We start from the raw sequence: 22,482 nt of genomic DNA on the forward strand, positions 1-22,482 counted from the left end.
CGGTGAGGCGAGCGGCCCGTCCGGCGCTGCGGCTGCCACCCCGGGCACTGAGCCACGGCGCCGGCAGGGCGAGCACTGTGCAGGGGCCCAAAACACCACCGCAAATCAACTTCCCCACGTCAAGAGGACCCCCGGAGGCAACTGCCCACCACCCCAGCCAGGTGGATGGCCGCTAGTGACAGGTCCTCGCGCTAACCCACGGAGCACAGCGCAGAGCCCACAGCCACTTGAAGCCCAGCCGGCCGCCTCCTCACGACCGCTTCCGGCCGTACGCGGTCGGCCCCGTTCGGCCAATCACATGAGCGGGCGCGGGGGCTGCCGGGAGCGGGCTCTACCCGAGGGGTTCGGCTCAGGCGCAACATGGCGGCGCTGGCCGGTTGCTGAGCGTACTGTGGCCGCAGCGTCGGGACGAGCGGCTGGAGCGGGAGTCGTAGGGAGGCAGCGGCAGGCGGACCAAGAAGGAGGAAGGCTGCAGGGCCAGACGGAGAAGAGCGGAAGAAGGTGGCGGGGCCAGTTCGGGCCCCAGGGCGGCGGAGGCGATGGCCCAGTGCGTGCAGTCGGTGCAGGAGTTCATCCAAGACTCGTTCGTGCCCTTGGTAGCCGCGCTGTGCAGCGAGGAGGCGGAGAAGCTCACCCGCAAGAACAACCTGAGTTTCGCCGAGCTGGTGAAACCCTTCTGCCGTCTCACTTCGGAAGGTCGGTGCCGGGAGCGGTGTGGGGCGGGCGGCTTGTTTACACGGCGCGGGGAAGGCGGTGCCGCCGTTCTCTTCCGCCCGGCAGCCTCCTGGGGGGAGAGGGGGTCCGGCCCGGCCTGCCAGAGTAACTGTCGCAGCCCCTCCTCAGCCCTGCTGCCCAGTGAAGCTGAGCGGATACGGGAGGTGAGACGCCCCCTGGGGCCGTGGCGGCGGCCGCTGAGTCGGTGTGCCTGGAGCTGTGACAGGCTTTGCGGAGGCACACGTTTGCCGGGGTTGCCCCAGGTGGCTGCTAAGCCTGCTTAATTTTACTCGCTCTCTTCGTCTCTGTGGAACTTTGGAAGTTAGGCTTCTGGTGGAGACAGAGCACACTGCTGAAGGGAGAAGTGTCAGCAAACCTACCTGTTCCAAACGGATTTTTTTTCTTTCTTTAAAATGATGTACTGTTCCCTGTCTAAATACTTGTATCTGACTACTGCTGTAGATCTTCCTGAATTTCGTTCTTGTGGTGAAGCTGTTAGTGAAGTACCCAGGTGTTGAAAACATGGTCAGCCTTTCAGAAATATGAATTGTAACTGCAGTTGCAAGTTTGACTTTCTCTCACCTGTATTTTTATCGTATATACTTTTTTTTTAAATTGCTGTTTCTGTGAGTAAGAGCTGTGCAAGGAGAAGATGGGAGTTGAGCTGGTTATGTGGCATAGGTGAAATGACCATGGAGCCAAGGTATCAGAATATTGTGCAGGACAGCAGTTGGAATAGAACTGTTCATCAGAATTGCATTGCAGTGACATTTGTCAGTTTTGGTTTCTGGCAGACACCTAGCTCCGACTTCCATCTTCTCACATCACATGTTGAGGAAACTGCAAGAAAATGAAGCTTATGCTGTCCCTCGAGCTAGTTTTCTGCACTGCTGTTTAAAAAAATGCCATCAATTTAAAAGCTAGTGTGTGTTAAAAATCTGCCTTCATTCCATGGTGAATCTTAATAACTTATTAACATAATTTGTTTATAAATGTTTAGAAACACTTAGGAGCTATGTGAGAATACAGCAGAGATAAAAATAATAAACGCAGAAGGCTCACATCCTCAGAGTGCTGAAGTTACTTAAATATCTTTGGGTTCTTTGGTGAAAGGCTTTCAAAGTACATCTAGCAAACAAAACCAGGCAGGCTGTTTAAACTCTGGAGAATGCTTAGTTCTGTTGTGGCTTAGTTATAGCTGGTTTTGTTGCAACTATTTTAAGCTACAGAACTTGCAAACCTTAGTTATCTGCAGTGTTCCCCTTGTAAATATAGACCTCAATAGCATGTTGATGCTTAGAAACTAAATTAGTCTTCACCATCTTCTACTAAAGAGGTTAGTTATGGCTAAAGATTAGACTCCCTCCCATGATATAAGATTTTGAATTTCTTGAGAGACTGGTGCTGACTCAATTTCTGCATCCTACTAACGACCTGTGAAGGAAAGCTCCACTCTTTGATTTTCATAATTTCATAGTAATTTTTGATGTTTCTTAATTGATCTTCTCCAGGCTCTGTCACTTATGAACACCCACATGAACTGCATCTAAATCCCCGTGATAGTTTTAAATTCTTCATTTTGCAGCTGTCATGAGTGTGCTGTAGCTTTGAGAAGGGATATCCTTGCTGTTCTGTGTAGGCTGCCTACCTTTGACAGTCTGAGCCATCCTGTTCATAACCTGAACTGAAGGTCAGAGAAGCAAGAAGCTGAAGCTGGTACAGTGAGGTTTTGTTACTACATCATTTTCTGTGTATTCCAACAGGCTGCAAGCCGACTGCAGTTCTTCAAGCGTGACTTCCTCTTCTAGCTTCATGGAAAAAAACATCACTGGATGCTATATGTAACTTCTTGTGGTGAAAGCCAGCGTGCATGGGGGTAGGGAAAGCAGTACTAGCCATTTTCTTCAAGCAGAAGAGTAGTTCAGTGCAATAAAAAACCTTCCAGGAGTTTGTGTAACAATAAGCAGTTTATCTAGCTCCAGAAGTTGTGGAGCTCTGTGGCAGGGAAACATGCTTGTTGGACTCTGCACACACTGCTACACAGTGACACTGTTATCTGTGTCCTGTGCACAAGACTTGGAAACAGAGGATAAGTTCTTAAATTGTTCTGCCTTCATTGCTTCTACCAGACTCAGCAGTGAATTTTTTCATGGTTTTTTCATGTCCTGGTAAGAGGAAGTCTTGTCATGGTACAGCAGAATGTATGTACATGCACGTGCCTCCACAACTGGGACTTTCACTGCTCATGATTGTTTTGATACTTCACTTTTAAGCAGTTTTTCTTAAGGGAGCATGAAATGCTGTCTTTTTATTAATGCTCCTGTCTTTACTGAGTCTTTCATTCAATTTGTAATGTAAAATTGGGTTGTTTGGTATTTAATCTCTTCAGAAATAAGCCGCAAATCTTAAAGTTATATCTGTTATTTCCTTGACTCCTCTATAACTTTAAGAGCTCCATCACTGGTTTGCTACTGCATTTTTGGAGTCCTGTGAAAATACAGATTGTTCTCTGAAGTTTAGGATTTACATGTCTTAGGAGCCTGCTGAAGGCTCTGTGTTCATCAGTGTTCTTGCTTAGAGAAGCAGTGCAGTTAGGAAACGAATCTCCTGATTTACGTGCAAAACAGTGCTGAGAGAGAAACTAAGCTGAGCTTTCCACTGGTTCTGTATCAGTTGTCCTTCATTCCTTAACCTATCTGAAGGCACAGACCACTGCTGGATTCTTCAAGTAGTGTTAGACCACATGCTGCTCTTGGCTTCTTAGTGCGGGGAGACCAGATTATAGTTAATTTAAAATAGACCCCCACAAAGATATATAGTTTAGACATAAGGAGTGGCCTCTGCACTAATTAGCATTACTCTGTTCATCAGCTTCTACCTTTCAGCAACTTGCTAAAGTTGGTGTGGCCAAAAATACCCTTGGAGTACAATGCATTGTTGATGGTAGGAAATCCTGAGCACAAATTGAGAGTGCTCTGTACTGTAATTTTTAGCATCTTCGCTTTGTGTGACTTGTATATTTTCGAAGGAGAAATAGTTAAAAAAAGTGGGAGAACAACTTTATTATTGTGTTAAGTCTTGACTTTAGAGGAAATCAAAAGCGCTCCCAAACTTATATATTTTTTTCTTTTCTAAAGGAATCAGAAAGCATATTGTAGCTTTGATACATTCACACTTACTCTCAAACTGGCCATGTAACTATTGTGCTTGGTGGTAACTATTGATGCCTAATTTAACAGAAGTATACATTGTACTGTGTCCAGTTCTAGGCTCCTCAATTTAAGAAGGATGTTGAGACACTTGAATGTGTCCAGAGAAGGACAATGAGGCTGGTGAGAGGTTTAAGCACAAGCCCTATGAGGAGGGGCTGAGGGAGCTGGGGGTGTTCAGCCTGGAGAAGAGGAGGCTCAGGGGTGACCTTATTGCTCTCTACAACTACCTGAAGGGAGGTTGTAGCCAGGTGGGGGTTGGGCTCTTCTCCCAGGCAACCAGCACCAGAACAAGAGGACACAGTCTCAAACTGCACCAGGGGAAGTTTAGGCTCGAGGTGAGGAGAAAGTTTTTCACAGAAAGAGTGATCTGCCATTGGAATGTGCTGCCCAGGGAGGTGGTGGAGTCACCATCCCTGGAGGTGTTCAAAAAAGGATTGGACGTGGCACTTGAAGCCATGGTTTAGTTAGTCATGAGGTGCTGGGTGATAGGTTGGACTTGATGATCTCTCAGGTCTTTTCCAACCTTATTGATTGTGTAGGTAAGGTTTTCCTTGCAATTGCATCCTGATTTTAAGACTCTTTTCAAAATACTGTCTGAACTAATACTGGCTTGGTGGGAGGATGACAGTGCACACATCAGGTAGCAAAGTGTCACTTTAAGGTAGCTTTGGTTACCCTGTTTTGTATCTTAAAACCTGAAGGGTGCTGCAGGAAATCTGCAGAGGGACTATTTGTAAGGGTATGTGGTGGTAGGACAAGGAGCAATGGTTTTAAACTAGAGCAGGGTGATTTAGAGTGGCCATTAGGAAAAAGTTCTTTACTATATTGGAACAGGTTGCCCAGAGAAGTTGTGGATGCTTCATCCCTGGAAGTGTTTAAGACCAGACTGGGTGAGGCTTTGAGCAACCTGGCCTGGTGGGAGGTGGGCCTGTGCGTGGCAGGGTGGTTGGAACTAGATGATCTTTAAGGTCTCTTCCAACTCAAACCGTTCTATGATATTTTATGATATTTTAAAAAAAGGGAAGAGCTTCTGATAACTTATTCTAAGCCTTAAATATATGCTGGAAGTAAGGAGCTATGATGGCAGCTCTGCATTTATTTGAGCTTAGTTTGCTGTTATGAATTCCTTGTTCATGAGTATTTTTAGTCAACATCTGAATATTTTCAACTTCTGATGAGAAAGATCTTGTTCTAATATATGCTACTACTCCTACATTTGGCAGAATACTTTCTGAAATGATCTCATGAGCACTGGAAGGAAATGTGTAACACTAGAATTTTTTTGTATTATTGGGGATTAAAGCAAGAGCTTTGTGAGATTCCAAGTATGTTCTTTATGGCAGCATTGCACATGGGCCAGAAATGTCACCTACATCCTATATGGAAAAGTATTTGCTCTCCATTGTCATGGCTAGTACTTTAGGAAGAGACATCAATAATAAATTTTAGTGTTATAGCTGCACTGGTAAAAGGCAATCTGATGTCTTAGTTGTTCCCCTTCCCATTTTCCTTCTTTTCAGTAATCCTGTGGCAGTAGGGTTGATAGATAAGGTGGAAAAAACCTTCCCCCCTTAAGTTTTCTGATGGAAATGCTAAACTAGATGAATTCAGTTTAGCTCTCTGGTTCACTATTGTGGTCAATCTGAAACTTACAGCTGAAAAATCCAACGGATCTTGAGGTTGTTTTGTACAGCATCAGTTCTCTAAACTGCTTCACTGTATTTTCCCATGAGCTAGCTAAAGGTTGGGAGTGAATATGTGACTGAGAAAGGTCAAACTATGCCAGTCTGGGATTGAAAGCCAGGGAAATTGCTTTAACAGATAAAGTGGACTGTTAATATATCTAGTGTGATCTGCCTCAGGCTGTGTAGTCATTACTTCTGCAAAGATGTGGAGTGATCTCTGGGACAGAAGGCTCAGTTTTAGACCTTCACAGTGTGAGTCTTTTGTTTAGTTGCAAGATGAGGAGAAGAACAAGAATTTTCTCTTCTGCTGCCCTTTATATGCTATACAGTGATTTGTGAAAGGAGTTGGGGGCTGTGCTGTGACAGGGGCACTGGGTAGCACCCAGTGTCTTTAGTAGCAATACTCAGTGTGTCCTGCCTGCACTTACGGTCTGGCTTGCTTGGTAATGCTTGTGGTTTGAAAGAGAGGAAAATTATATGAAAAGTCAGAGCAGACCCAGAACTGTAGTGTCTGTTGGAAATGGCTTGAGTACTTTTTTTGAAAAACAGATGGCTTGAGGGAACAAGTTTCACAAAGGTTCTACAAAGGGAGTTCTGCATTTCCCAGTCACATGAAGCTCTTAATTATTGCTTATGGTAGAATGTGACTTTATAAGATACAGAAGAGATTGCAGTCCTGTCAAATTATAGTGACAAGATCACAGACCTTGAGTTGAAAGATGGGACAGGACATGTAAATATATATTAAAAAAAGCCCAAAACAATCCCACCAAAAAAAAGGCAAAAAAAGGAAAACCAAACAAAAACACCAAAGCCCCAACAAAACAAACAAAACACCAAACCAATACCAAAAACACAAACCCCAGACCAACCCCAAAAAAAAAACAAACCCAAAAAACCCCAACAACCACCAAACCAAAACCCACCAAAACCCACCCAACCCCTTAGCTTTCTTGTAGTTATTTTTACAGAAGTCTGAGACTTTTTAAAAAAAAAAAAAACAATGGATCCACCAAAACAAAAGCAGGGACTCAGGGAATAAAAGCAATCCTGTATCATTAAAGTGGAATTTGCCTGCGATGGAATTTTTAAAACTTAGAAAATGACAGAATGCTTTGGGTTGGAGGTCGTGTAGTCCAACTGCCCTGCAGTGAGCGGGGACATCCTCTGTGAGATGAGATTGCTCAGAGCCTTGTCAAGCCTGACCTTGAGTATCTGCAGGGGTGAGGCCTCAGTTACCTCCCCGGGCAACTTATTTCAGCATTCCACCACCCTCATGGTAAAAAAACTTGTTCCTAACATCCAATCTAAGTCTCCTCTAATTTCAAACCATTGCCCCTTGTCCTGTCACTTGAGGCTTTTGTAAACAGTCCCTCTGCAGCTTTCTTGTAGGCCTTCCTCAGGTACTGGCAGGCTGCTATTAGGTCTCCCTGGAGCCTTCTCTTCTCCAAGCTGAACAACCCCAGCTCCCTCAGCCTGTCCTCATAGCAGAGGTGTTCCAGTACTTTGTTACTCTGGATATTTTTGTAAGCTAAGATCCTATGCTACATATTCTTAACCTGCCTAGATGAGCCCAGTGTTGAACAGAAAGTAATTTTTCCTTCTTGCCTTAACCCCTCCCCCTCTATTTTTATACTCAAGTATTATGGACTGTGATCTAAAATTGATGATAGTAAAGCGAGTAATCTTTAAAGAAAAGGAAGAATCTGGGAGAAATGCTAATTTATGGTAACTGTTTTGACTCTGGGCTCCTCAACAAAACCTGTTTCTTTTTTCTTTTGTAGTTCACATGAGAGATCCTAATAATCAGCTTCACATAATTAAAAATTTGAAGATTGCTGTCAACAACATTATTACTCACCCACCTCAGCCCGCTGCCATTCGAAAACTCCTCAGTGATGTTGTGTTTCTCACTCAGCCTGCTGAAGGACTGGTAGCTAATGTGATCACAGCTGGAGATTATGACCTCAACATTAGTGGTATGTAATGTTTTTGTAATTTTCATAACTTAAACCGGAATTTACTGTAAGGTTTCTAACCTTGATTTCAGTTCTTGGCAGGTATTAACGTTTCTCTGAGAGCTGATCAGCTGAGTCATTGTTTTTACTGCATTTCTAGATTTACCAGAGTGTTGGTTTTATATTAGGCTAAAAGAGTGGTTGAACTTAATTCTTAATATTTCTGTAATTCTCCTGAACTTACAGAACCATAGAATGATTTGGGTTGGAAAGAGCCTTAAAGATGGCCTTAACTCGTGTTCAATCATCATGTTATTTTAATGTGTAAGATATTTGTGGTTCGGTCAATGTTATGTCATCAGGTGAGAAATTTTACAGAACTGATACACTGTCTTGTTACACTTGGTTGCATAAATATCAGAACTTATGTATAATGTTGACATTAATGTACAGCTCTGTGTTGAAGTTAGTCCTTGTGGTGTCTTTTGTGTTTCTTTCTACTTGTTGCTTAATACACAGACTTCATAAAGTTGTCATAAAAAGTTTAAGGAAAAGATGTTTTGAGGAAAGGTGTGTGCTTCCTTGTGGGTTGTTTTGTTGTAGGTTTTTTTGCCATGAAATGCACTGTCAAAACTGCTAGAGTATTCTACAAATGTTTCTTCAGATCTCCAAGGGATAAGGCATTGTGAATAACACTAGTTGAGACCTTATCTTGAGAGCTGAAAAGATTAAACTCTTCCCAATTAAGACCCTAATCCATCAAAGCCTTTGAGTACATACTTAATTCAAAGCATCTATGCATTGCCCTATTTAAACATGAGTTGAAACTTCATGAGGATTAGTAGTTGATGTTGTCGTAGTTTGTTGATGGGTTTTGTGCTGATCATAAAAAAATAGCATTATTCTGCATCTTTGATACCAAATTTACAAGCCACATCTTCAGCTTGAGTCTGGAAATTCTGATTTTTGAGAACTATTGGAAACTGCAACATTTTTCTTTATCTGTGAAATTGGTGAATTGCCGTGGTTTCGGTGAAGAGACTTTTCCATAACATTTCTAATGATCTCCATTTAGAAGTGAAGTTTTGGAAGGAGGGAAGAAAAATAGGGGCTAAATCAAGCCATGCTTTGTAGTCATGGAAGTTAGTAAATCTCCTTGTGTTTTGTTTGCTGCTGGAGCCTTAGATGTACAAATTATGCTTGACTTTCCTCTCTCGGTGAGTAGGTTCATACAGGAAAAAGTCATCTAACAACTTTGTAGCTCTGTGGTACCTTGTTTTAGGGCTTTTGCACAAAACACTGTCTCAGTGTTTCTTGGTAATGAGACTTGGATCCCATTATGTCATAGGAGGGTGTGAGGAAGTCCTTAGCTTGTCAGGTAGAGTTCCTTCTCTGCTTAGAAAACTACAACTTTTTCTTTTCAACTTTGTTAGAGCATTTTGTTTGAAACCAATGGAAGAATTCATTCCTGGCAACAAAACAATCTTCTGGCACACAAATATAAACCACTCTAATCTGCTCTTTAGTTTGCTGCTTTATCTTTTGGTGAATTAGTGGTTTAGGATGTATTTACTTAATCTTTAATGATGATGAAGTGCAGTCTGTTTTGAAGGAGGACACAAAGGTTGTTTAAGAAGCTGATGAGTAAGTGTTTCCAACACTGGGATCATGATCCTGCTCCTCTTTTAGAAACGTTTTAGAGCTGCTGTGGTGAATTGTTTAATTGTTTGTAATCCTTCTTTGTTGCAGTTGTTGTTTTAAATTAGTGTCATAGTTTTCCATAATCTTCTGCTAGAGACCTAGTTGAGTGCTCAAAGGGTGCTTATGTTCAGCCATGCCTGCTTCTCCCATGTTGTTGTTTCTTTTCTCAAGTTTTCAGCAGGATCACTTCCTTGACTATTTGTTCAGGGCTGCATAATTCCACTGCTGTCATGCAGCAGTGCAGGAATATAAATAGAGATAAGGGAGAATGTTGGGAAAACCAATTTCAGCAGCTAACATCTTCATTTACTTTAACTGTAGTACTATAGGCTGAGAAATTTCAGAAGTTGCTATGTTACAGTATTTTCCAACTAGAAAAGTAGACAAAATATCTAAACATAACTCAATTTTTTACTACTTTACATAGATTTCCATTTTGATTCAAGGTCAGAATTAGGGCTGAACCCAAAATTAATACTGAATTCTGTTGAAGTGTGCTTGTCAAATGTTGAGGAGCCTGAAATGTTCACGATTAAGGTTAGCTGGAATCAAATGTCTTCAGTCCCTGATGGGCCTGCATGGTATAGATTTTCTAGTTCATGGTACCAGAGCATAAAAGCCAATAGTTTGTTTGCTTTTTAGTGTAATAATACCATGTTTTTTCTATCAGATCGCTCAGTTAAAGCTAGTGTTCCTTGGTACAATAATTGGAAAGAGACACTGATGGAACTGAACACATCCACGTATTATTCAGGTATTTTTTGTGGTTGGTGCCAATTTACCAGATTGCCCTTTCTTTTCCATGTGCTCCATCCACCTTTCCTTACCATCTGCTACAACTGTTTGGCACTTTTCCTGGCGTAGATGTGTGTTCCTCCATTTGTTTATTTTTTTCCCCTCCTAAATCAAAAATTGTTGGTGATGGTCATTTGATTTTTCTTCTAGTTGCATTTCTCCTCCTCTTAATCTAAATCATTTGGTCAATAAGTGCAAAGTGGTGGTGGGAGATGACCTGATGCTATAAAAGCACTGTCTTGTTTGATCCTGTGGAGCTGTGTAATGTCACTGTTCTATATCTCAAATGTAAATACTTTCTGTTCTTCTATAAAACTTCTTTCTTGGGAGGTAGTGGTGCTTTTCAAACTGGAGCTGACATGCTGACTGTATTTAGAGCACATGTCTCTCTGCTATATTGACATTTTCTGGAGTATGACTCTCTTCAAAAACCTTTTAAATAAGTTTTCACCTAGTTTTTAAGACTTCTGTTGCTGCTAAAATGCATTGGTAATTGACCTCTTAGTCTACAGTGATGCTTTGTGTTGGGCTAGATTTTGATGGTTTTCAGGTTTGGATATTAACAAGTTGATGTTATGCCTTTGGTTAGTAACAGCCAACCTTTCAGCAGTGTCTGTTCAGATGCTGGTAGATGCCTTCCTTTCTGAGTGTGCTGGTGTACTGCTATCAGTGAAATTCATCTTGGTCAGTCATAGATTCATAGTTCTATAGAATGGTTTAGGTTGGAAGCACCTTGAGATACCTAGTTCCAACCCTCCTGCTATGGTCAGGGACAACTTCCACTAGCCCAGGTTGCTCAAGGCTTCATTCATTGTGGCCTTGAACACTTCCAGGGAGGGGACATCCACGACATTCCTGGGCAACCTGTTCCAGTCTCTCACCACCCTCTCTCTAAACAACTTCTTCATAATACCCAGTCTAAATTGTCAAGCTTAAAGCCATTGTCCCTCGTCCTATTGCTACAAGCCCTTGTAAAAAGTTTCTCCCTAGCTTTCTTGTAGGCCCCCTTCAGGTTCTGGAAGGCTGATGTAAAGTCTTCAGGGAGCCTAACAGCCCCAGTTCTCTCAGCCTGTCCCCATAAGAGAGGTGCTCCAGCCCTCTGATCATCTTTCTGACCCTCCTCTGGACCCAGTCAGGTAGCTAAAAGTACAAAACTTCATGAATTATACTTCTCATTCTGAAGCTATTATGTACAAATGTTACTTATCATTATTATTATGATGATTTTCTTAGTTTCTGAACACACTTAAGTTTGTTTAAGCTTCAGTTCTGCTTCTTTAATGTACTGGCAATGTCCTGCTGGAAAAATACAAACCATGCAGGTCTGTGTACCTGAGTGGCACAGTTGCTGTGCACTGCTGTAGTATGTTACATCTGTAAAAATGCTTTCAAATACTGACTGGTGCATGTTTATTATTCTAAGTGTTTACTATCAATGATTTACAGCCCTGTAAATGTTCTGGAGTGAATCCTGGTATGCTGTGTTGTGTGAAGGGAATCCAGTTGCCTTTGTAGCCACTTCCAAGGTTCTTAATAAGGCTGAATGAGAAAAGAGAGCAGGGGGGAAACCTCTCAAAACAAACAACACCCAACAAAAAGTAGTGTTTCTGTCTTAGTAGCTGTGAGATCTTAACTTTTTTTTTTTTTTGGGCATGATTCAGCTGTAAAATAGAAATGGAAAACTGAAATCTGATCTTGAAACTAAAATGCAGTTGAAATTTCTAGCTTAAGTGGTATAATGTAGTTTGGTTTGAACCCGAGTTACTCCAAGGCTTTGCTCCACTTGTGAAAAATATCCTTATGAGTAATTTTCTCATGGTTTGTTTTAATAACAAGCTGTATTTTTCTTAATTTAAATAGCTGTCATGTTCACATGAAGACTTAGGTCTTTATACCACAGCTGAGTGCTCAGACAGTAGTTGCTAGGAAGGCTGTAATCCAAAGCTGGAATTTCGCCTCCCATCAATCTTTTCCATGTGAGATGTACTGGCAGCTATGCTGAGCTCAGTTTTAAAGTGTGGCTATATCTGACTTAAGTGTGGACGAAGCTGGTGTAAGATGATCTGCCAATGTAAGATTAAACAAAATGCATTTAACATAACACTAGGAGATAATTCCGACATAAAAATTAACTCAGGTTCTTAAAGCCACCAAGAAGTCAAGATGGTGAAGTTTGAGGTTTTGTTTTGTTTTCTTAGTGTTTTTTGGGGGAGGGGATGGGGTTGAGGGGTGCAAAACTGCAAAACAGTAGAAATTCTGTAAGCTAAATCAAGGAATATGTTTACTTGGGGTTATATAAAGCAAATAAATGCCTTCAGCATTTCTTATTAATGCATTTTTTTTTTCTGTACTACTTACTGTTTTCTAGGTTTCAGGTGAGTTTTCACTGAATTCCAGCTACCTTCAGTGTGAAATCAGGTTACTGGAAGTGGGCTGATTTTGCTGTGGGGTCTTTTTTCCATTCAATGAAAGAAGTTGCAGAATTGAGAAGGCATTAAAAAGGGCCTGAAACAAGAAATAATGCTTCATTGCTGACTGATAGTTGGTGTGGAAAGCAGCAAACAAGATTTTTACTTTCACATATTCTGCACATGTCCCAGACTGACTTTGCTTCCCTTGATTTGATTCTCTGGGAGAAATGAAACTCCCAGAGAATGCCCCCATAAAGGGGCATTTGAAGATGTCAGGTTCATGTTATAAGGCATTAGGGGCACAGCTCTGATCAGAGCTTTTAGCTTTGTGGGTCTTTGCTTTTCAGATGACAGCTGAACTGTTTGTTTTGGTGGGGCAGAGGAAGGGAACCACTGTCGAGCCAAGTCACACTTGCAAAAAGCTTTAGGAAAACTGGCAGGGTAGGGTTTTGTTAATCCTTAGCTCCTCCACATAATCAGAAACTAATTTTGCTTCTCAGTTCTTGCATCCTCAGCTGAGGCAAATTCAGTGACTGTTAGAAGGATTTTCCTTTGTTTTTTTCTTTCCCAAGTGCATGTACATAAAGCTCTGGTAGGGAGTAGTTACTCTAACAAGGATTGAATACATGGGAGCCTACAATATTGAGGAATTTGGTGCTTAGGATCCTACTCAATTTCACAGAATTTGATTTAAAGTGTTCCTGTTTCTCTCACTTGTGTGTATTTTAGATGCTTTTCTTAGACTGCTCCCTCTTCCTTTCCCTGCCATGCAAACCTCCTCAGAGTTTGCAAGCTTCACTTTTAGGTGTAGTCTTTCATATTTCCTTTTCATACGTGAATGAACAGAAGTTTTGCTAAAAATTGATCCTATCTCATTGTGTTTTCCAGCTACTACTCCTTGGTTTGAGTCTTACAGAGAGTGCTTTCTTCAGTCCATGCCTGCATCAGATCATGAGTTCTTGAACCACTATGTTGCATGTATCCTTTGGATATTGCAGATCTCTGGTGAAGGCTGATAAACTGGCTGCAGAAACATAATGTAGGAGGCTTTGAAGTTCTACAGTAACTCTTTTTGCCCTTATGATTTGAAATGTATATTTTTTTTCCCCACTATGTTTAGCTCTACAGACTCTTTTCATAAGGTGGGGGAAGGTTTTCTTTATGGCTTTGTGGTTTTATTAAAAACACACTTGGTGTCAAACTGAACTGTAAGCTAACAGCTATAAACTGAATTTCCTTATCCTAGACAGCTTTCTGCTGTGGCTCTTTAAGTATCTATTGACTGTTTCTTATGTACCACAGAGACTTGTGTGTTTGGGGTGAACTTGCTGCTTCCTCTAGCTTTTTCTAGCAGATGGAGGAAGGAGGTTGGAGAGGATGTTTTGGAAAGTTGGTGAACTTTGAGCTATTTTGGACAAAAGTCTGGAAAGAGACCTGAATGCTTTCACTTTTTTTCCCCCCACCGAAACTTAAGCAAAATGTATTTGTCTATGGGGAGAACAAAAATATGTACTGTTTCATGAGGTAGGTAGTGTTTAGCTTTTCAATAATTATCATGCTGCAGGTTTCATAACACCTATTCTGTTCCTAACTCTTTGCTGTACTTGATCATTTCAGCGTGGGGGAACAGGTATGTTGGTAGCCATTAGAGAGAGCTCTTTGTGCAGAGCTAACTTTGCAAAGTAATGGTTCTGCCCTTTGACTTCTGAATCTTAATAACATTTTTAAGTTGCAACTTGCTTACTGGCTGCTATGAATTAATGTCTTTGATTTGTTGAACAGCTGTCACAGAGGAGAATGTTTCTGCTTAATCATTGTGTAGTTGCATTGAGGTAAATCTGAACACTTCTGCTTTTTGCTAAGATGTTGCTGTCTTCATGAATATTGGCAGTTATTGTTGCTCAGGTGATAAATTCCCAACTCTCCTTCAAAGCTGAAAACTAAAGGAAACTGGGGCTGAATTCCCAGCGTATGTTTGCTGGGAATTGAACAGTTGCATCTAAAATCTTAAATGACCTCTTAGCCATTATATATTGGCTTAAACTTGGATCCAGTGTCACAGTTGGAGTCAACTCCTGTTTCATCTCATGTTACAGATGTTAGTTAACTGATCATTCTGTTTCTTCACCAAGAATAAGGCCAAATAGTTCTGTGGTAGTGTGTTTGCCAGCCTTAAACCTTGTACTCATCTCTTACTTTGTACACTTGCTGTTGTATTATGTGATCAGTAGTTGTTGCTGGGTTCTTGTGGTACAAGTCCTTAACTGGAATTTAGGTATGCTTGTAGTATCTTCTAGTGAACCAGAGCCTGTGGAGCAATTTCTGAAGCTGTCTCAAGAGCAACATCGAATTCAGCATAGTAATGAATATTTATATCCCAAATGGTTTATACCAAACACGCTCAAATATTATGTGTTGCTGCATGATGTGAGCACAGGAGAAGAGCAAAGGTGGGTTGTCAGCCTTCAGTGAACTTACAGATGAATTCTTTGACTGAAATATTTGTGTTTCTAAAGTCTGTTGAGATGAGACATACAGCAGGATCCCTTAACTAGTGTGCTGACTATCAAGGCAAATTTGCTTAAGTATTATTTCTTGACCTGTTTCATTTATTCACATAGAAGAATCAATCCTAGCTTCTTGGGATGGATGCTTTCTTTGTTAATTTGCTGAACTGATTGTCAAAGGTTCTCAGTTTCACTCTTGCATAAAGGAGTGCTTTAAAAAACAGAATTTCCCTTCTAATCCCTATAGATAATAGTCTAAAATTAGAGTTTGTTGCAGTACATATTTAGAATAGAATTAAGTGGCTATTAAGAGAGGGTAAATACTGTTTTATTTTTTTTCAGAGCTGACTCCATTTATGAAGAGATGAAGCAGAGGTATGGAACTCAGGGCTGCTATTTACTGAAAATAAATTCTCGGGTGTCCAACAGAGGAACAGATGAACAGATACCAGATCCTTGGAGTCAGTACCTTCAGAAAAACACTATCCAGAACCAGGTATTGTAGTATTCTTAAAATAATTTTTCAGTTGCCCATCAAAGCTTGTTTTAGCTGTGTTAAATTTTGCCTTAGTATTGTGTATGTCTTTCTACAGAATGGGCTAATAGGCAGGCAGGATGCTTCCTATGACTTTTTGTGAGGGCATAAGATGACTCTCTCAAAGAACTGTCCTCTGTGCTACTTCAATTGACAGTGAGGAGCACTGAATACTGTCAGGAATGCTAAATGACTTGTGCTTCATGCATTGACAAGAGCAAGTAACTTCAGAAATACCCTATTCATAGTAAATTTCTACCTTCATTTTGATAAATTTTCTTCAGTCTTAAAATTACTTTTTTTCCAGATCTCTGTATTTCACTAACCAGTGTGGGGGTGTTATTTTGTGGAGCTATGTGTGGTTTTTCTGCTAACTTCTTTGCAGTCCAGTCTGGTCTGTCATCTGCTGTGATGGTAAATGGTAGTGTGTGTTAGCTCAGACTCCTGAGTTCAATTGGCCATGTCAGGTCCAAAAATACTCTTCCTTGAGTTTGCTTTTGACTGGCCTGCAGTGTTAACCACATCTGCTTAAAAGGTTTGTTTGTGAAATCATAGTTCTGTACTGAATCTAGCTGACACTGGAGAGTCAAAACACCAGTAAATAAGCACCAGTAAATAACGTTCCACCATAAACTAATTGAATGTGTTTCTGTCCCTTATCAGCTGTCCAACATGGATAGTTTTTGTTTGTTCAGCAATTGCTTTAAGGAGCGTTTTTACTACTGTAGGCATTGCAGTATAAGAGTTGGAGTTGCCTGCTTTTAGTTGACAGTGAAGCTATTTGAGCAAGCCAGAAGATTGTTGCTTCATTTATTATTACCTTTCACCCTTAAACAGGACAGGTTCTTAGAGCCTCACAAACTACTTAAGAAATGGACATGTAAGAGCAAACACTGTTACTAGAGCTAACAACTATTGTTGATTTACTTTTGTGTGTGCACTCTAGTACTTTTAAAATTGTAACTTCTCTTTTTGTCTTTTTTTTTCCTGGCAGGATTCCTGTGAGGATGGTCCTTATACTGTCATTTCAAACAAAAGCACTGATCATTTGATACCAGATGGTTTAGACAGTGAAATTAAAGGTACTTTTTATAACTTGGATCAAAACATTGACAGCATTTATACAGCTGTCTCGTGTCTTGGACAGTAATCACTTGAGTGATTTTTTAGGAAATTCAAAGAAATAACTTTTTTGATGCTCAAAGATAATGTAACCTTGTGTCCATAAATTAAAACACTGTGCTGTTGATCTCCAGGATCGGTGGTAATTAGCAGATGCATCTTTAATGAGATGACTCCTGAGGTATGGGGGCTTACCTGCTGTAAGATTAAGGTTATTGTCAGCAAACTGACAATTGATAAGCAGTAACAAAGGACCAAGTGGTTAATTTTCATCATAATAAAAGTTCTGGTTAGTTGCTCTCATAGGATCAATCATAGAATCAATCAGGTTGGAAGAGACCTCCAAGACCATCCAGTCCAACCTAGCTTAGAAGCTGAGGTTGGTTGGTTTGTTTTCCTTGGTTTTGGTTTTATGTCTGGAAATGGCAGAGTAGTGACTTACAAAGTAAGTTGGCTGGCAGAACTTATCTTGCAGTTGAGCTTGTGGATGGCAGAGGACAGGAATTGAAATGGGGTGCAAATTAATGCATGGCATTTTTTAACCTTCTTTTAAGGCAGCTCTGTAGGATTGAGATGAGACACATCATGAAATGGGAAAGAAATGAAGATATCCTACACTGACTGGCCTGACTCAGCTCAGATTTTTCATACCTGACTTGAAAGGCATGAGGAGACCTGGTATATGTAGGAAAGCCTGCAGCTGCCTGAAAAAGAGCTTTCTAGGGCTTCGCAGCCTGGATGTAGTCTGCAAGCTGGTGTTTGAACTTTACATACCCAGCTTTACATTTCATGAGTCAAATCCATTAAGGATTTGCTTTCACAGCTCGGCATTGTTCAGTGCTAGCTGGGGCTGGATGAAGCAAAGCTGATTTTCCTATAGGAAGGAAATAATGAAAGGATATTTTTAAGTCTTAGCAGGAAATAGTATCTTGATCTGGTTGAGATAGCTAAATTCAGTAGTAGTCAGCAGGCCTCACTGAACTAAGGAGGACTTCCAAGGAGATTGGTTTACGTCGTGGTTGCCTGGAAGGGTATGGGAAACTGGTTTGTTTTTTTAACCTTAAAATATAAACAAAGGAGTGACTGGATCCATTGCAGCCATTGTAATAACTGCTGCATTGCCAACTCTTCATGAATATTTGACTTGAATGTCTTCATAGTCTTTCTTCAAGTGTTACTGATACAAGTCAGCTTACTTGGGGATCTTTGTACTCTAGTTAAAAACCAAACCCATGTATTTGGCCATATTGTAGTTCCTGAGATTCTCTGAGCTTTCTGAAGAATTTCAGGAATGAAGTAATACTCAGGTTGTACTCTACTGCTGTCTGCTCAGCATTGGTCTGGAGTGGAGGTTAAGGGGTAAATATATTTTCTTAACAGATCACTGAGTAAGGAAAATTAAAAAGCGGGTTAATAAAGACATTTAAAACCCAAAATGTTTAAATAACTTTATACTTACTGGGGTTTTTGTCCACACTTTCAATAGATGGCCTGTCAAATAACTTTAAGACTCACCCCCTTCAACTGGATCTTCCCAGTGGCAGTTTGGATAGCATTGATTGCACAAAGGCTGCTGCATCGCTGCAAGACTCGAAGAAATCCAATTCTGGGACACCTCATGGGGCTTGTTTAACACTCACAGATCACGATCGAATTAGGCAGTTCATACAGGAATTCACCTTTAGGGGACTTCTGCCACATATTGAGAAGACAATTCGGCAACTCAATGATCAGGTCAGTTGACTCTTCAACACTTTGTGCCATAAGAAATAAAAACAGTTGGGGTATAAATCCAGTTACCCCAAAAATCTGTTTTGAAATTATGACTTCTTCCTCTTGTGATTCAGTGACCCTGTTGAAAACTAAGGAGTTTTTAAGAGAAGTAGCTGAATTTTGCTTAATTTGTCTTTTAAAAAACACAATTTGTGTTGGCAGAACTTCAGTGCAAGGTGGCTTCTTGGTGAAAGCCTATCTGAACTGTTACCAGGAATATCTGTCCTTACTCCTGTCATCTCAGTATTGTGTGCTTCTGGATGATTCTTGCATGGGGAACAAAATGTACAGCATTAGAATGCACAACTAAAGTTAAGAAAAGGATGATTGTCTGCAAAATTGCCTGCATCAATAATTGTCTGCAAAAAGGCATATTCAACTGCTACTTCTTGGTAGGGGCAGAAATGTGTGGACACCCCAAGTCATGCAGGTCTGTTTTGACCTCAGCAGTTTCTGCAACTGAATGTTCTCCTTGCCAAAGAGAGTTTTTTGGAATGTGATAATTAATATCACAGAATCATAGAATGCACTGGGTTGGAAAGGACCTTTTAAAAGTCATCCACTCCAAGGAGGGACATCTCCAACTAGATCAGGTTGACCAGAGCCCTGTCATGCCTGACCTTGAATGTCTTCAGGCATGCCTATGTTAAGTTCAGCATGTGCTGTGAAGTTATTTCCATCATAAGATGATCTTTTCTTGTATAAAAATGTTTCACTTTTACATGGTTGTAAGCAGCTGGAGAGATGGACTGGCAATCAATCATTGTCTTAGTAGAATCATTCCATTGGATTAGTCCAATCAAATGAGTGTATTTAGCATTAGACTTGTACCCAACATCAGTCTGTTAGCTGAATTCTGTATTTTGATTGAGTTTTCGATCCAGGTTATAGTTTTAAGTAAGAGTTTTGATATTAAGTGTCATCTACTGCAGGGAACACGCTCCTGGAATTGACTTTTGGGAATTTGTATGTGCTGACCATGTTTACACTTGGAATGTGTGAAACATGAGAAAGGTGCATACACAGTGCAGCAAACAGCCTTACATTGGGGATGTAAGAATGATTCTTAGTCATGGGGGTAACCCAATATGTTAAGGTCTTAAAACTACCCTCAGAAAGAGCTGTAATTTGCCTTAGGTATTGGGAATGGTAATTCTTTGTGGAAGTTTCCATGTTAGTGGGAATTACCTAAAAGAGCAAAGCTGTGTAACCTTGCTTGCAGGTATGACTAGTGCCCTTGGAACTGATACTCACTGTGTAGTAATGCTTTATGTGGGTGCTGATGGTTAGGTCTTTCTTCAAGTATCATCTTTGTCCAGATTTTAGCTTTAACTAATGCCAGAAATTAGATATTCTGTTAGATTTCAAACAGACACACCAAATGTTTTGGTTCTTAGGATGGAGATGCCTGTGGTTTACAGCAGCAATAGTGCCTGAAATAGAATAAATATATGAATTGCCACTGTAGGAATGTGGTCTTGGTTATTGCTGTTATTTCTCTTTTATGGAAACAACCAGAATTTAGGAAGCCTTACTGAAGTTTGGATTTTTATGTTAGTTTATCTTCTATTGTGTGCCTCTTGTAGTGCTCTAATTTAGTGTCCTTTTGCAGTTGATATCCAGGAAAGGATTGAGTCGATCGCTGTTTTCTGCTACTAAAAAATGGTTTAGTGGCAGCAAGGTTCCAGAGAAAAGCATAAATGAACTGAAGAATACTTCTGGTTTGCTGTAAGTAATTGCAGTCCTGTCCTTTAGATCTGAACTGTACCTCACTTTTATTTGATGATGTTCTGCAAAGTAAACTAAATCAGCAATAATATAAAAGCCTTTAATTGGAGATGTAATGAAAAGTGCTATGGCTAAATGTGTACAATAATAGAATAGAAGAACTTTGAGAGAAAGAGGATAAAAGAAACTGTGTAGAGCCATCTTCCTGTGATATTTGTAGGGAAGTTACAAAGTACAAAGACCACATGTTTTTAAGAGTGATAGTAATAAAAAGAAGCTATGATCTGCTGTGAGGAATGTTTTAAAATTACTACAGGCTTTTTACTTTCTTATTTAAGACAAACACTATTGTTTATGTAACCAGAACTAATAGGAGATGTAATTAATTTATTGCAGTTAAGTACATTTCTTTTGCAAGTGTGTTTGAGAGCTAAATCAAGGGCAATTTCATACTTTTTGCACCTCTATTTTACACTAAAACCAGATTTTAAGTTTTACCAAAATATTCCTTTTGTATACTTTGTAATTTCCCTCTGTGACCAATGATACTTAATCATGAAAAGCATTCTCTTCCACTGTCATTTTAACCACAGAAATCTAATGAGCTCTTGGACATTACCTAGCTAGAGTGAATGTTCCTGATGTGTGTACAGCTTTAAATTTGTATGTTGTGTCTCTTTGGATTCCTAACCAAAAAGGTTGTGAATTTCAACTTTCTGTATTTGTAAACATGGTTTGCTCCCTACAAAGTTTGACTAAAAAGTGTTCATGAAAATGTTTATGAAGTGATTCTTGCAGAGGACAGGAACTTGCCCAGTGCTTTGGCTTAAAGTATAGTTATTCAGTGGATTTTTTTCTCTCAGGAGACATAGAGAGATAACTACAACGTAGTGAACAGTCAGTTTTACTCTGTTTCCTTCTCATCCAGCTCTGTTCAGCACTACAGTTAATCTTACTAAGCAGTTTCAGTGATAGCTGCATAAGTTTTCAGTATTTCTTGTCTGAGAGGAATGCTTGTTTTGAATGTCAGTGGAACAGTGACTCTTAGAACATAGGGTGTGAAACCAGTTCCATGTGGCAGAGAGGAAGTGGCTTCACTTTGTCATATGTGAGTTTTAGGTAGGGCTAAAGGAGTGCAGTTTTTATTCCTACTTTGTGAATAGAAATTAAAATGAGAGGGGATGACTTTACAAGAGCATGCCTTGCTCTATTTATTCAAATGATGACTTTGAATTGAAATATTTGTATTTATAGGTATCCACCAGAAGCACCAGAGCTTCAAATCCGGAAAATGGCAGACTTGTGCTTTTTGGTGCAACACTATGAACTTGCATATAGCTGTTACCATACAGCAAAGAAAGACTTCTTAAATGATCAGGCAATGTTTTATGCAGCTGGAGCACTGGTTGGTACTTCTGTTAACATAAACATTCTGTGAACTTTTCCTAATAATCTCTAATATTTGTCTGAAGGTAACAAAATGCAATCTCTTCTTTCCACCTCCAAAGTTATAAGGGTCTTCCCACATCTGCTGCATATATCTAGCAAATCCTAAAGTGTTCTCAAATCTATTTGCTCTTGTTTCCTTAAGAGGCAAAAAAATGAATAAAAATGGAAGGGATGGTTCTTAAAATGTGCAATATGATAAGGAGAATACCTAAAATTTAACTTCCAGCAAGTGGATCTTTAAATTTGTAGTCTTGAGAACCCAAAATCAGGTGTGAAATAATTTTATAGTATCTCTTTTGGACTTTGGCAAAATATTTACTTGCCAGGAAGTCACGACTTTCACTCAGTATAGTATTGTACCATTTATTTGTAAGACTCTTGAAGGATATAGTTTGAGTATGTCACTGCTGAACTGTGCTGTCAACACATTCATGAATTTCTCCTGAGATTGAACAGCTACATGACTAAATTAATTTTCAACAAGATAATGGGAACCCCTGGGAAAATTCAGAGGCTTGTTTTAAGAATTTGTACATGCTGTTTTGTAGACTTTAGCCTGGTTGACTTCAGAAAATTTGAAACTTGACTTTGTAGAGCCATGGAAGCATTCTTGTATGCTGTCCCATCTTGATGTAAACTACAGAAACATGTATTTTTGCAGTACAGACACTTGCTCTGCATTTGGATAACCTGAAAATGTTGCCTTAATTTACTAATGAATGGTTTGTAGAGGTCTTGATTATGAATTGCTTTACAGCCTACAAGCTGAGAATGTAATTGCATTTAAGCAACACTCAGAAAACAGTTCTCATCTTAAAAGAGATGGTGGTTCTACTTTATCAGGAAATTTGTTCCTCCAAAAGCAGTACTGAATCACTGCTTCTGCCTAGTG

The 22,482-nt window shown here is 40.1% G+C and overlaps 1 protein-coding gene across 1 annotated transcript in view; it reads left to right on the forward strand.

Moving 5' to 3' along the window:
* The first annotated feature begins 539 nt into the window (after nt 1-539).
* Nucleotides 540-22,482, forward strand: part of TRAPPC8 (trafficking protein particle complex subunit 8) — a 49,611-nt gene continuing 27,668 nt past the window's right edge. The window contains exons 1-9 of the mRNA XM_054394782.1: nt 540-696; nt 7,396-7,590; nt 13,365-13,454; nt 14,752-14,926; nt 15,326-15,479; nt 16,513-16,600; nt 18,127-18,374; nt 20,026-20,141; nt 21,396-21,546. Of these exons, the coding sequence (XP_054250757.1) occupies nt 540-696; nt 7,396-7,590; nt 13,365-13,454; nt 14,752-14,926; nt 15,326-15,479; nt 16,513-16,600; nt 18,127-18,374; nt 20,026-20,141; nt 21,396-21,546 (1,374 nt within the window). The remainder of the gene's footprint in view (nt 697-7,395; nt 7,591-13,364; nt 13,455-14,751; nt 14,927-15,325; nt 15,480-16,512; nt 16,601-18,126; nt 18,375-20,025; nt 20,142-21,395; nt 21,547-22,482) is intronic.

The sequence above is a fragment of the Indicator indicator genome, chromosome 31, assembly GCF_027791375.1.
Source record: "Indicator indicator isolate 239-I01 chromosome 31, UM_Iind_1.1, whole genome shotgun sequence".
NCBI classification, from domain to species: domain Eukaryota; kingdom Metazoa; phylum Chordata; class Aves; order Piciformes; family Indicatoridae; genus Indicator; species Indicator indicator.